The sequence below is a fragment of the Nannobrachium achirus genome, assembly GCF_963921795.1.
Source record: "Nannobrachium achirus genome assembly, chromosome: 3".
In the NCBI taxonomy this organism is placed as follows: domain Eukaryota; kingdom Metazoa; phylum Chordata; class Actinopteri; order Myctophiformes; family Myctophidae; genus Nannobrachium; species Nannobrachium achirus.
This window is the reverse complement of record NC_137812.1, coordinates 42,525,809-42,541,253: the sequence shown is the minus strand read 5'-3', so window position 1 is coordinate 42,541,253 and position 15,445 is coordinate 42,525,809. Positions and strand designations below refer to the sequence as shown.

The window sequence follows — 15,445 nt, the reverse complement described above, 5'->3', positions numbered from 1 at the left end:
AGGCCAAGGACCCCTTAGTTGAGGGAGAGATGAAGCAGGGACCCCCTCAACCTTTTCATAGATTCCATATACAGTAGTTTCATTGTTTGACAGCACAATCATCAGTGTATTTTGGATTCATGTCAATTTGTGTTTTCAGATATTTAAACACTTGAACCGTCATTACCTAATCAACTTGACCTTTCACTCTGTATTTAGTTTGCTCTTTTCCCCCTCTACACCAAACCTTGCGTTACTATGAAAAGCTCCACCGGCTGTCTGTCTGTTCGTCCATCCGTTTGTCCGTCTGTCCGTCTGTCTGTCCATCACACGTCACATTTTTGCCCCTACTCTTATCTCCGCCACCGTTGCCCCTATCCATGCCAAACATTGCACACACACTCCTTGAATGGCAAATAACATTCAAGGAAAGAAGAAAGTAACTTACACCATTTAGGCCTAGAATTATTGAATGCTTTAACCAGTGAAAAATAGCAGATATACAAGCTCACAGCGCTGCACTGTGAGCTTGTATATCCCATCTTGTATATACTTGTATATCCCATCTAGGTCACTTTAAGGGGGATGACGATGAGTCACACCTGCTGTGATTATCTGGGGGTGGCACACAGTGGGGGAGTGACAGACAATAGGGTACATAATTATAAGGAAGTCAACAGGTGTGCATGAATCATATGACCTGAAGAGAATCCCCTGCGGATCGAGACGTTGTCAGTTTAGTAATGAAGAAGTATCTTTCATCGCAGGGGTCTTCAACGTTTTCAGGCCAAGGATCCCTTAGTTGAGAGAGAGATGAAGCAGGGATCCCCACAACCTGTTCATAGATTCCATAGTAGTATCATTGTTTGGCAGCACAATCATCAGTGTATTTTGGATTCATGTTCATTTGTGTTTTCAGATATTTAACCACTTGAGCCGTCATTACCTAATCAACTTGACCTTTCACTCTGTACTTAGTCTGCTCTTTTTCCCCTCTACACTAAACCTCTTTGCCGAAAATAGCCGATCTACAAGCTCACAACACATTGCAGCGCGAGGCGATGTGAGCTTGTAGATCTGCTATTTTTGGCTACAGTTCTCAGAATATGGACACTAGGGTCAAGTTCAAGTTGTTAACTTGTTAATATAAAAAGGTTTGGATGATTTGGATGACCCCCTGTAGTAACTCTGAGGACCCCCTAGGGGTCCCGGACCCCCTGTTGAAGACCCCTGTTCTATATGGATCCCAAGATCCACATAATATCGTAATATCGTAATATCCTATCCTGTCTGTTAGGCTGTCATTGAGATTAGCAGGGTTGTTTCTTGTGGAGTTCATTTGTCTATTGTCCTTCACTTGTGTAATGCAGTTTCTTATTGCTGCCTGCTGCAGTCTTCAACATGGCTTTTCCTTCAGCTTTGTGATGCATAATCGTTATGGTAGCGTTATTAGCCAGAATTCTCTGTCAGTTCAGCTCATAACCCCAAAGGGATTCGAATGGAGGACTTTTCTAATTGATGATGAATGTGCTCAATTTCTCTGTTTTATTTTTATCCCATGATGACCGGCAGACATGCAGTAATCTGTTTATAGATTAGCAAAATCTTCATTGTGCCAAGCACAGATTTAGTGTCACATTTTTTAGTGGAATCTAACCATGCTAATCACATTGTCTCTAACAGACTTAAAAAGATCCCTCTCTAATTTTTCCCATGGAATGTATGGGGGATTAGCCTCGTACCCGCCCTCTTCCGGAAACCATTTCATTAGATTTTGGTCGTTTACTAGGCTAATGGGGGATGCATGTGCAAATTAAAATCAAACCATGTTTGAAGTGAGCGGTGGTGCGTGTGCGTGTGGCCGTGTGTGTGTAGCAGTTCATTTCAGTGGCACGTGCACGTGTGTGTGTGTGCGTGCATGTGTGTGTGTGCACGTGCATGTGTGTGACGCAACAGCACCACTTGGTCACCAGCGCTATTGCAGCTGTGTGTGTGTGTGTGTGTGTGTGCGTGTGTGTGTGTGTGTGTGTGACGCAACAGCGCCACTTTGTCACCAGCGTTATTGCAGCTCATGCTACATAGGAACATAGGTAGGGACATAGATAGGAACAGACAAAGTCATTCTGAGGAGCAGTTGACCACAGCTCAAAAACAACTTAAATACTTCCCAAGGTTAAAATGAGCATCAAAACAATGTTTCATTAGCACATGCATTCCATACATTCATTGGGCTGGACCACAAATGACATCAACTTGCGACAGGCGTTGTTTTTAATTTAAGTTTATCATTTTTAGTTACGGAGGGCAATTATAACGTATTAATGCATATAAGGCTTATTAGCTAGGGATCCTTTAAAGCTTGTGTATTGCCTATATACATTATACAATATGCAGCTCACACTCTGTGTGTGTGTGTGTGTGTGTGTGTGTGTGTGTGTGTGTGTGTGTGTGTGTGTGTGTGTGTGTGTGTGTGTGTGTGTGTGTGTGTGTGTGTGTGTGTGTGTGTGTGTGTGTGTGTGTGCGTGCCGTGCATATGTGTGCGTTTTGTGTAGGAGGAATTTACAAGTCTCCTATGACATGAAGTTTATGATGGCTTCAGTCAATTGGCTGACTGCGCCAAAGGAAGAAATATGAGCTTTCTACAAAATGAGCCTTATGTTCCTTACACACACACACACACACACACACACACACACACACACACACACACACACACACACACACACACACACACACACACCTTGCGTATTAATGTTTGATCAGAGGTTGTGAATAATTGATATCTTTATTTGTCCCTCTGGTGTCCTGCAGACCCCTCCCCCCTCCTTCTCTCTCGTTCTCCCTCTGATTCGTTTTCTCACTCCTGCTCAGCCTTGCTCTAGTCTACTCCCTGTCCAGCATTAATCCTGTTTTATTTGTTCGTCTCTCTCAGGAAGTTGGTTGCCCTGAGGCCCTGTGATTGGTTGAAGAGAGAGGCCGTGCCTATCAGCATGGACCCTGTCCATCGTGGAGTTTCCATCAACCCCCTGCTCCTCTGGTATGGTAGCTAGCACCCTGTTAGCTCTCTGACCACGTCAAAGAGCTCATTGTAAACACTGTTTATATATTTATATAATTATGTACTGTACATATAGTACAGTAGGGGTGGGCGATATGGTGATAATTATCGTTGAGACGATACAATGTCTCCACGATATGCCTCTTCAGAGGTATCGTATATATCGTGATACAGTTGAGGGAGCCTTGTAAAAAATCCTGTTTAATCGTTAATACAGAGATTCAATGCAGAATTCAATTTAAACCTGCATTTTCGTCTAAATCCGTAGTTCTCAAACTTGAAAATGTCGAGGTCTCCCCTTACGGGTCCATTTGGTTTAATTTGTATACCGTCAGAGTTACATACTTGTAAAGTTGAATTTAGACCTCCCAAAAGGAACCCAGAGAATCTAGTTTTTGTCAAGTAACTTGAAAATTAACCATAAAAACCAATGTGACAAAGAATCGTGATAAAATCGTGTATCGTGATACAGCTTGGGAAAATATCGTGATTTTGTATTTTTCCATATCTCCCACCCCTATAGTACAGTACATAAGTATATATATATAATATTACATATATATATATGATATTACCTTTGTTATTGCAATTCACCCTTTGTCAAGTCCCGCCCGTTGTCCCGCCCCTCTTCACACTCATTGGTTGCTGTGTCTTGGTGGGACACTCGGTGGGACACTCCATCCACTACCATTTTAATTCAGTTGCTTCGTATTGTTATTCTGTGTGTTCAATTCTAATTTCAAACTTGGTTTCAGTAAAATGGAACTGCTCAGTGGCAGTATAGTGACTGAGCATGTTCTTAAATGTTTTTACTTCTCCAAAAATTATGTTTTAGCAAATTCAACATAAAAAAGGCGGAACCAGGGCGGGACAAGGCAGATAAAGCCAGCTGAGTCTCCCGATTAGGGAGTCTTATACTGGTACCACATCTAATCAAAATATGGATCAAACGGGTGACTTCTTGGGACGGATGTCCCAAGCAGTCAAACCTTTGACTAGAAGGGGGGGTTAAAATGGCACATGTTGACTAGGGGGGATTTGAGTGATGATTCTGTCCCTATCGGGACATTAACTCGCATCTCTCTGCACGGCGACTCGCTCGCCTCACGGCTTGCTTGGCGGTGCGTCTCGTGGCCCCAGTCCGCTTTAGACGGCATGCTTCTGTGGTTTTAACAGTTTTTTGGCTGAGGGTCACACTTTTACGTCTTGGGTTTGAGAACGGCACTTCCGCATTCTTGGAGTGCGGAAGTCTGGGTCTGGGACGGCACCAGATGACCCCCTTCCTGTCAAACGTTTGACGTCACATTTGTCCCATGAAATCTCGATTGAGAGTGTGTTGGTCTCAGCAACATGTGGAGACACTGCTCACTGTGCAGGAACACACGCACACACACACACACACACACACACACACACACACACATACCGTATAGCATGACCTGTCAGCAGGTTCTCCGCTGCTTCAGTGTCTCCTTAGCAACCGGTAGGAGTTAGGTTCCACATGGGTGGCTGTGTCTCTGGGGTCAACCCTAGGAGTTCTCAGGATTCTCCACATTCCTTGTCTGACCTTACTTTTCCTTGTTTTCTCATCCCCTGTATCTTGTTCAGATCTGCTGCTGCAGCTAGTGAAACCAGCATCGTGACCAGTCCATGACCGACCTCCTGTAAGGTACAATATGCATGTGCATACACGCACGTACGCGCACACACACACACACACACACACACACACACACACACACACACACACACACACACACACACACACACACACACACGCATCTGTCCTGTGTTTGCCTGTCATTTTGTGAGTGTGAAGCTTCCTGTCGAGATTTAAATGAGATTCAGATGTGAAAATTCTAATATTATTGCTGTCTATTCCTGCATGAGTTTATTATGTGGTCCATGTCCTTTGCATTACAATTTAGTCACACAAGTACTGTATATTATGAACCCATGCAAATAATATAGTCTAATAATCTTTGAAATCGAGTTACACATTTCTCCACAAGAAAAAACAACAACATACAGATTAGGTTGGTAGATACATAGTGTAAAATATGCAACAAGAATAAAGTAATTAAAATGTATACAAATAATCACAGATTATTTAAATTTAGCCTGCCTGAATTTTCGGGGATGATACCAATATTGTGAAGTAAGACATTATGATATCAATATATCGGCCAATACTGCCAGCCTGTGGGGCACTGATGCCACTTCTGGTCTTTAATTTAGACACAGAAATGATCAGGAGGTTCCACACTGGCTCATATGCTGTCAAGATCAGATATATAAAGATATATATTTGGTGCTGATTGATCCAGGTGGCGTATATACAGCATATTATTAATACTACTCACAGTTGTACACACTCACTTCCGGTCTCTGTCTCTCTCTCTGTCTCTCTCTCTCTTACAGTTAACCCCTCTCGTGTCATGATGATGTCGGTGGATGTGACCAATCGTAACGGCCCTGCCGCCACTCCCCCCACCTCGCTCAGCCTCCGCTCCTCCCACAACCAGCTGCTTAGCGGCGAGGTCATCAAACAGGGCTCCGCCACGCCGCCCAAGTGTCGCAAAAAGTATGCCCTCACCAGTATCCAGTCTGCCATGGGCCTGGGCCTGGGAGACGGCGCGCCCCCTTCCTCCACGTCGCCATCGTCCTCGCCCACATCGTTGACCCCCAACAACCCTAAGCTGGCCAAGAACGGCGTGAACCAGCTCCGTAAGGCTGGCCAGGATCACAACAAGAACACCACGGATGCCGAGTCGTCCGAGCCCGAGTCCAACAACCCACCAGAGGACAACGTCAACGTGGCCACGGAATGCCACGCTCAGACTCTGACCAATAACGAGCGAGACCACGGCGAAGATGAAGGTGACGACGACGACGACGACGACAGCGATGTTATTGAGCTCAGCCGCGAGCCGTCCTGCCCCGATCCCATCGCCGACCCAGACCCCGGTCGGGAGGAGGAGCAGTGGAACGTCATTGTGGTTCCGGAGGCGGAGCTGAACTCCAACAACGCGGGTCCGGGTCTCGACGAGAACGCGGAGGACGGCGACGACATCAGCATCTTGTCCGAGAAGGAAATTATGTTGAAAATGAAGATCGAGGAAGAGGGAGAGGAGGGGCCGGGGGAGCAGGAGGTGGAGGAGAAGAGGCCTCTGCTGGTGATACGGGATGAGAGTCCGCTAGAGAACCTCAAAGCTCCTCCTGGCATCGCGCTCATCTCTGACCTCCACCCCAACCTCAAGCTCCTCAGATCCAGCAAAGACTCCCCGGTGCCTCCTCCTCCCTCCCCGCCCAGGCAGGCCAGCCCCGAGGACGCTCCCCTGCTCTCTGTGGCCTCCTCCGCGTCCTCCTCCTCCTCCTCCTCACCGGAGACAAAGAAGGACAGGAGGACGGGCGCCAAGACGGACTGCGCTCTGAACCGCATCCAGAATCTGAACCCCAGTGACGAGGAGTCCAGCTGGACCACCCTGTCCCAGGACAGCATCACCCCAGAGGAGACGGGTACGTGCAGACAGAGACACACACACACACACGCACACACACACACACACGCACACACACACACACACACACACACACACACACACACACACACACACACACACACACACACACACACACACCTACACACACACACGCACACACACACGCACACACACACGCAAGTAAAATCCTCTGTGTTCATTTAAAAATGAACCCTAATGTACCACCAATTGAATTGACAAGAGCATCTGCAAAATGGCTAAAGTTTTTAATACAATTTCCTTTTCCTTTTCACACACACAAACAGACTACAGATACCGTATGCTTACAGCATCTTACGGTCAGTTATGAGCTTGTGGTGTGTGAGGTCAGCTGCTGTGTTTTTCCTCTGTGCAATTTAGTGGTTTCCCTGTTACCGTATGTTGATGACATGTTTTCTCTCGGATGACCAGTATTTTGTGCGTGTGCGTGCGTGTGTGCGACTGTGCGTGTACGCGCGTGCGTGTCTGCGTGCGTGTGTGTGTGTGTGTACGTGGCTACATGCACTGAACGCCAGTATATGTGCTGGAACCTGAATAATAAACAGTAAAGCCTCCCCTACAGTATAACTCCCAGAATCCCTTTAGAGCAGGAAGTGGTACTGAGGCCCCAGAGAGTGGATGGGAAGCTAGGTCAGCTGCTTCCTGTTTCAACTGGTGTGTCCACTTAGGTCTATATTTATGTGTGCGTGTGTGTGCGTGTGCGTGTGTGTGTGTGTGTGTGTGTGTGTGTGTGCGTGTGTGTGTGTGTGTCCCCACACGTATATGTATAGTAAAATGATAGAAACTAGAACAGTGCCGTTAGGCACCGGCCTACTCGGGAATGATGCAAGTTGAGAATGGTGCAAATACACAGTGAATGCCCTAGCTTGTTATGCAATAGAGCAGGGATCTTCAACAGGGAGTCCGGGAACCCTAGGGGGTCCTCAGAGTTACTACAGGGGGTCCTCCAAATCTTTTTGTGATAGGAAGCTTTTTTGTATTAACCACTTGAACCCGTGTCCATATTCTGAGAACTTTAGCCAAAAATAGCAGATCTACAAGCTCACAACGCCTCGCGCTGCGAGGCGTTGTGAGCTTGTAGATCGGCTATTTTCGGCAGAGTTTTGGATTATAGAGGAAAAAGAGCAGACCAAGTACGGAGTGAAAGGTTAAGTTTATTAAGTATTGACGGTTCAGGTGGTTAAATATCTGAAAACACAAATTGACATGAATCCAAAACACACGATGATTGTGCTGTCAAATGATGAAACTACATGGAATCTATGAAAAGGTTGTGGGGGTCCCTGCTTCATCTCTCTCCCAGCTAAGTGGTCCTTGGCCTGAAAACGTTGAAGACCCCTGATATAGAGGCTATGCGCATGACATCATCACACCCGGAAGTTATGCTGTAACGCCTACTGAGTGGCAAAAACAGAGTCATGAGGAGTCAGCAGGAGTGAGGAGGAGCACTTCCAAACTCAAATGCTTCATGCTGTTTTATGTTTTGCCACTCAGTCTGTCCATGGCGCTGATCTTGAGTGGCATACAGTATGATGCATATACTGTACCCTCTATACCTGTTATACACGTTATCAGAGTACTCGTTGTAACCGTTTGTCTCTGTCCATTTTATGCCCATATATGGAGATCTCTATACCTGTTTGTCCATGTCCTGATTTGGGCCACGGCCAGAGCCTTTTCTGGGGGTTCTTGACAACCGCCTATCCCACCGACTCGATGCCGGGCACTGCCCGCGTGGTGATTTTGAAGTCGGTCGGTCGAATAGTTCTCGAGATACGTAGATTGCAGAGATGCAACCCTGTATTTGTTGTAAGAAGATAGTCATTGTGGGGACCATTTTTCCAGGTCCTCACAAGATAAATTTGAAACAGGATTCAGGTTTGGGTAATGGTTAGGAGGAAGGAATACACATTTAGAGTTTAGGTTTAAGAGTTGGTGTTAGAGATTTCCCTATTTTATACTTAGTTGTGTGCTGAGGTCACTCACCGAAGAATTAGCTTGTAATGTAGATCTGCAATTTTCTCTGCAACTTTCCATCTATTATCAGCTATTTTCAATGCCGTCTTAAAAATGTTGATGTCCTCACAAGCATAGTGATACAAGCGTGTGTGTGTTTGTGTGGCTGTCAGTCACTGGTCAAGCGGTGGGAAGTGGAGGTGAAATACAGTGCGTCTTTGTCTCTCTATCTTCCTCTAATCATTCGGTCTTTTCCTCCAGCGCTGCATGCCTTCAGTTTCGTAGCCCTCATTGTCCTGGCATAACCTTGTCTGACATTTGTCTTCTTGCCCCTGGGCTGCATTTATCTTTTTCTGATTCGCTGAGTCTTGCGATTCTTTGATTTTTTTTTCTCCCCCTATCCACCCGTCCATCTTGCTCCTTTATCTTGCTGCACTGCACTAAACACATGAGGAGCTGGAAACAAGCCGTAAATATTTACTGTTAGGATGCAGTTAACACACGCACACGCACACACACACACACACGCGCATGCACGCACGCACACGTACACAGAGGACGGTGGATCTTCAGCATTACATTTGAGCCCCACCACATCGTCACTGTCGGGCAGAAACCTCGTATCTCCAAGTTTCAAATTTGTACGTTTTTTTCACAAAGTAAAGCCCTGCTTCATCATAGAAGGCCGTCGCACAAAGGTAGTGAACTACAAGCACATGCTTGTAGATCGGCTGTTTTCGCTAGTTTCAATCATTTTTAAAATGATAAATGCAAGACGACGAGTTTTGGGACATACTGTACAAGGTTTCCACCCAACAACGACGATATGTACCTGGGGCTGTGTGTGTTATGAGAAGAGGTTTACATGTTGATCCCGCTGATCCCCAGACATTCATGTGGGACTGACACACGGGGACATGGGAAGTTTCTGAGCTCCTAACAGCCACCGTTGTTCCTACAGAGAGGGAACAGTAGGCAGCCTTTTAGTGCATTTATTTAAAATCCTTGTCTTTCTGTCTTAGGGTAGGGATCTTACCCGCTACCCTTGATTCACCCCTGGTGTGCCACCTGCATGTGATTTGTGATGCAAAACCCCATTTAAACTCTTAAACCCTATACTTAGTTGTCAGGGGTCCCACAGGGCTCTAGACAAGGTCTGTTAGTATTTACACCAAATCTCTCTAGCTGACGATAGCCGATCTACGTACAAGCTCACAACACATCACATTGCAAGTTGCAATGCGTTGAGAGCTTGTAGATCTGCTACTTTTGCAGAATGTTTACCCCATAGGGACAGTTAAACTCCTCCATCATCTTCTGATGATATTAAATACCATGCTTTGCTAAACCTGGGAGTTTCGATAGAACCTAGGCTTTACCATTTGCCACGGTGAAGGAATGTGCCTGCTGAGACATAAAATAAAATGGCATTTCAGGTTTGAATCCTTCCATCACATTATTGATCCGGTAATAGGTCAAATAACAAGTTCAAACTACTGTAAGTAGATTGAATGGAAGGACACATAGGCCATAACCTTGTTTTGGACCCGTTTGATGCAACCTAAATGGCTAAATTCAATTTGAAGCAGTTAAGAGGTTTTCGCTTACTCATAGTTTGTCATGCTTGTAAACGCTAGTCATTGCTGAGAAAGGCTGTGTGGCTGCCAGACATTGCTTGCCTGAACTCGCCTCTTGCTGGCCGTCTCACAGAAGACCTGCTAGCCACACTCAGGGGTGTCGCACCAACTTCTGGGCCCTGGGTACTTTAACTATAAAAAAATAGCAGATATACAAGCTCACAGCGCGGCACCGAGTGCCGCACTGCGAGCTTGTAGATCTGCTATTTTTGAAAAATCTTGAAAATGTGTGCAAGTCTTTGAATGTTTCAAATCCATCTAAGGTTTTTTGAAAAAGTTTCTATGTCTGTGGTGCTCAAACTTTTCATGTGAAGGACCCCCAAAATGATATGTATTCGGCCACGGACCCCCATCTCAAACTATTCAGTTCCAGGGACCCCCCAGAAGCAAAATTTGAGTTACAAATGTTTGCTTAAAAAATACATAGATTCAAAGATTTGCACACATTTTCATAACTTTTCAAAAATAGCAGCTCTACAAGCCCCCTTGGGCCCTATAGTGACTCAGTCCCACTTTTATCCCCCCTGTGACGCCCATGGCCACACTTAACTTTCGGAGCATATGTTAAAAGCTGGGTGTTGCATGTAATTTGACCCTTGAAAAAACACCTTCTGCCATGTCCTTTTGTTGTTAACACATGCTGTGGAACACAGCATTCCCTTTGCCAGACTGGGAGCTTTGACCTCTTGACACGTGTTCAGCTGTTTGGAGCTTCCCGTCTCTCAAAGCGTCTCAAAGAGCGCTACTGTTGTTGAGACCTTTCAGCAAGGCTCTGCCCATGCAGCCCCCAGTCTCTTCTCTGCTGACTCACTCACGCTCCCTTAACCGTTTACTGTTTGGAGGCTCTGAGTACACTGGTGTTTCTAGGGGTGGGCGATATGGTGATAATTATCGTTGAGACGATACAATGTCTCCACGATATGCCTTTTCAGAGATATCGTATATATCGTGATACAATTGAGGGAGCCTTGTAAAATATCCTGTTTAATCGTTAATACAGAGATTCATTGCAGAATTCAATTTAAACCTGCATTTTGGTCTAAATCAGTAGTTCTCAAACTTTAAAATGTCAAGGTCTCCACTTAACTATGACAGTATACAAATGAAACCAAATGGACCCGTAAGGGTCCATTTGGTTTCATTTGTATACTGTCAGAGTTACATACTTGTAAAGTTCAATTTAGACACCCCAAAAGGAACCCAGAGAGTCTATTGTTTGTCAAGTACCTTGAAAAATAACCATAAAAACCAACGTGAAAAAGAATCGTGATAAAATCGTGTATCGTGATACAGCTTGGGAAAATATTGTGATATTGTATTTTTCCATATCGCCCACCCCTAAGACCAAGCAATTGTAGGTAATTGTCATAAATGAATGATTTTAAATTATGATTTAAAATGACTTGTCTGTCTGCCTTTTAGGCTTTGTTGCGAGCTTGTATATCATGCTAGTATTCTACATTTTTATTTTTGCCCTAAATGCCCAAAAGATGAACTTGGAAAGTGGTTAAATGAGCGTGGAAATAATGACATATGACATTTATGTGAAATGTATCCAGCTGTTTTTATACAAACGATTCTAATGATTCTGAAAAATAATTGTGATTAGCTCGATCAGGCAATCATTTATTTTAATAATTGTGAAGGGTCTATTTCTGAACTCATCTAGATCTTGAGCTACTGACCTAGAAGAATATTTAGGGATAGTTCATCCCAAAATGACTTTTTTTCTATTCCATGGAGTGAGTAATCGATAAAAAATAGTTTTAATTTTTCAATGCCTTTTCAAAAAGTGTCAAAAAATATCCAATCTACAGCCAGTGGCTGAACACATACAGCACACAGGCATAATATGGGTTATTTGCTTTTGTTTATATTTAAAGTGATTTTGATACCGGTGAATGTTATGGCTAGTACTCCCAGTTCCTCATTCAATTCAATTCAATTTTAATTCAAAGGAGCTTTATTGGCATGAGAAAACATGTTTACATTGCCAAAGCAAAATATAATAAAAACATTTGAAAAGGGGGAACATATATACAGTTGGAGGTGGTACAGCATTGTGTAAACAGAGCTATGTCACATTTTGTTGTCATGTACATGCTATAGTATATAGGGATGGTGTTTTCTGCTGGTGTTTCAGTCCGAGTGTATCAAAGGGTGCGTTTGGAAATGCGCACCGGGGGTGTGCTCAATGTAGTGAGTGCCTAAACCCAACCTTAATCCTAACCCTAACCTCAGTAAAACTATGCCTAACCCTATCCCTATCCCTAACCCTAACCTTAACCTCAGTAAAACTATGCCTAAACCTAACCATAACCCCTAACCCTAACCACACCCGGTGCGCATTTACGAACGCACCCTTTGATACACTCGGACTGAATCACCAGCAGAAAACACTCTCCCATAGTATATACAGGGTATAAAGCTTTTATGGAACAAATGGCAGCAATCATTTTCAGGCTCATTCACAGAGCTCAGAAGCAGCAGACAAAGATAATGGGTAATATTTGGACTTCAGGTAGCTATAATACCTCCCATGGGTCTACTGTAGCAAAGCGGACTACCCTAAGGTTTTGTGTATATAGGTATTGATCGTGGTACTGTAGTCTCCATAAAAGATTGTTCTATTGAGGATCGATTGTTTTGGTATAGAGAGAGTGTTTACCCTTATCTTACACAAGCTATGAAATTATATGGAAATAAATATAGTAATATAAAATTGATGTATTCATATTATTACTACTTTATTATTAATATTTGTCATATTAGGACAGGGGTCTTCAACAGGGGGTCCGGGACCCCTAGGGGGTCCTCAGAGTTACTACAGTGGGTCCTCCAAATCTTTGTATGATAGAAACATTTTATTTCCTGAGAACTTTAGCCAAAAATAGCCGATCTACAAGCTCACAACGCCTCGCGCTGCGAGGCATTGTGAGCTTGTAGATCGGCTATTTTAGGCAAAGAGGTTTGGTGTAGAGGGGAAAAAGAGCAGCCTAAGTACAGAGGGAAAGGTCAAGTTTATTAAGTATTGATGGTTCAAGTGGTTAAATATCTGAAAACATACATTGACATGATTACAAATACACTGATGATTGTGCTGTCAAAAAATTAAACTATTTGGAATCTCTATGAACAGATTGTGGGGGTCCCTGCTCCATCTCTCTCTCAACTAAGAGGTCCTTGGCCTGAAAACATTGAAGACCCCTGTATTATATTAAAATATTTGTCTATTAACGATTTAGGGCAGTATCCGTATAACAAGGGCCTTAAATACTGCTGCTGAGATGCGTACTGTACTGTAGTCTCTCGCTCTCTCTCTCTCTCTCTCTCTCTCTCTCTCTCTCTCTCTCTCTCTCTCTCTCTCTCTCTCTCTCTCTCTCTCTCTCTCTCTCTCTCTTTGTCTGGCTCTCACACGGTTGTTTCTCCAGGTGTATGTTAGAATCCTCTGGTGATGTTGTGGATTAGAGTGCTGGTGTTACACTGCTTTCACACACAGGAGTCAAAAAGCACACACACACACACACACACACACACACACACACACACACACACACACACACACACACACACACACACACACACACACACACACACACACACACACACACACACACACACACATACTACGTACCTGAGAAACTGTATTGACGATGCCCTTGCTTGGTGTTCTCACACAACAGTAAGTGAGCATTGCAGTGAACACAGCCCTGCACATTTGAACTAGTTTGCAGCAAGTAAAAATACAAGAAGTTTTCAGACTTTAGTGGGTGAGTCCTGTGTCGTCTATTCACCCACCCACCTGCTCTCTCTCTCTCTCTCACTCGCTCACTCTCTCTACCTACTTTCATGTCAAGGAAGGACCCCCACAGGGCCAGGGACCCTATAAGAGAAGATTTGTCAAAACAGATTTTTCTAAAATGGCAGATCTACGTACTGCCACAAGCTCACAGCTCGTCGCGATGTGACGCAGCTGTGATCTTGCCCATGTGCAAATAGCCCGGAAAATAAAATAGGCCTTAAAAGGCTGTTCCTCATTTAGCTGGGGACCCCCTGGAACCCTCGTAAGGACCCCTTGGGTGTCCCTAGACCACACTTTGAGAACCAGTGCTCTCCCCTCTCTTCCCCCCTCTCTCTCTCCCTCCGTTCTCCAAGCAGGGGCGTCACAAGGGGGGGAAAAGTGGGACTGAGTTACTAGGGCCCATGGTGGAGGGGCCTTAATTATTTTATACTTTTGCTATTGAAAAATAGCAGATAAACAAGCTCACAGCACAGCACGGAGTGCCGCGCTGCAAGCTTGTAGATCTGCTATTTTTGAAAAGTCGTGAAAATGTGTGCAAATCTTTGAATATATGTATTTTTTAAGCGAACATTTGTAACTAAAAATTTTGCTTCTGGGGGGTCCCTGGAACTAAATATTTTGAGATGGGGGACTTGCACACATTCTTTTCTTGCAAAAGATTTTTCAAAAATAGCAGATCTACAAGCTGGCAGTCCGGCACGTCTCAGTGCCGCGATGTGAGCTTGTAGATCTGCTATTTTTTTCAATAGTTAAAGCACAAAATAACGCGTAATAATGCGTTCCCAGGGGGGCACGGTGGCGCAGTCAGTAGTGCTGTCGCCTCACAGCTAGAAGGTCCTGGGTTCGATTCCCGCCGGGGGACACTGTGGGTGCTGGGGGCGTGTTCCCTCCTCCGCGTCATCAGTGCCCACACCCTAGGTGGGGTTGGCAAAAGGGCCTTTCTGTGTGGAGTTTGCATGTTCTCCCCGTGTCTCCTAGGGTAGATACCCTCACAAAAACATGCAGTAATCCTGGTCTCTATAAAGCCTCCCCCTGGCCAGCCGGGGCGCCTGATGGAGGGGAATGGAACTGGTTGGAATAACGTGTTCCTTCCACGCGCTACGTCCAACCGGGGAAGCTCCCCCTGTCAGGTGATAAGAAGCGGCCTGCTCACTCCTCATGCATTGAAGGAAGCATGAGCTCAGTTCGGGGCCCTCCCCAGGTTGGCAGAGGGAGAGTAGAGCCCAGGATCACAGCTTAGGCAATTGGCACCGGGTGAAAAAATGGGTTACAAAAATCGTGGGATAAAAATTTAAGAAAAAAAAATAATGCGTTCCCAGTCTAAATGGCTTAAACCCCCTCCCCTCTATGAAGAACATTCATGGGGGGCCCCGCAGTGAATCCTTGTACCCAGGGCCCAGAATTTGGTGTGACACCCCTGCCTGTGCTCTCCCTTCTCTCCCCTCTCTCTCTCTCTCTCTCTCTCTCTCTC

At 44.9% G+C, this 15,445-nt stretch overlaps 1 protein-coding gene across 1 annotated transcript in view; it reads left to right on the top strand.

Moving 5' to 3' along the window:
* Positions 1-2,950: 2,950 nt before the first annotated feature.
* The window catches only part of LOC308282264 (amyloid beta precursor protein binding family B member 2-like), a 54,315-nt gene continuing 41,820 nt past the window's right edge, over positions 2,951-15,445 (top strand). The window contains 3 exon segments of the mRNA XM_080722610.1: positions 2,951-3,016; positions 4,646-4,706; positions 5,459-6,556. Of these exon segments, the coding sequence (XP_080578736.1) occupies positions 5,476-6,556 (1,081 nt within the window). The 5' untranslated portion in view covers positions 2,951-3,016; positions 4,646-4,706; positions 5,459-5,475.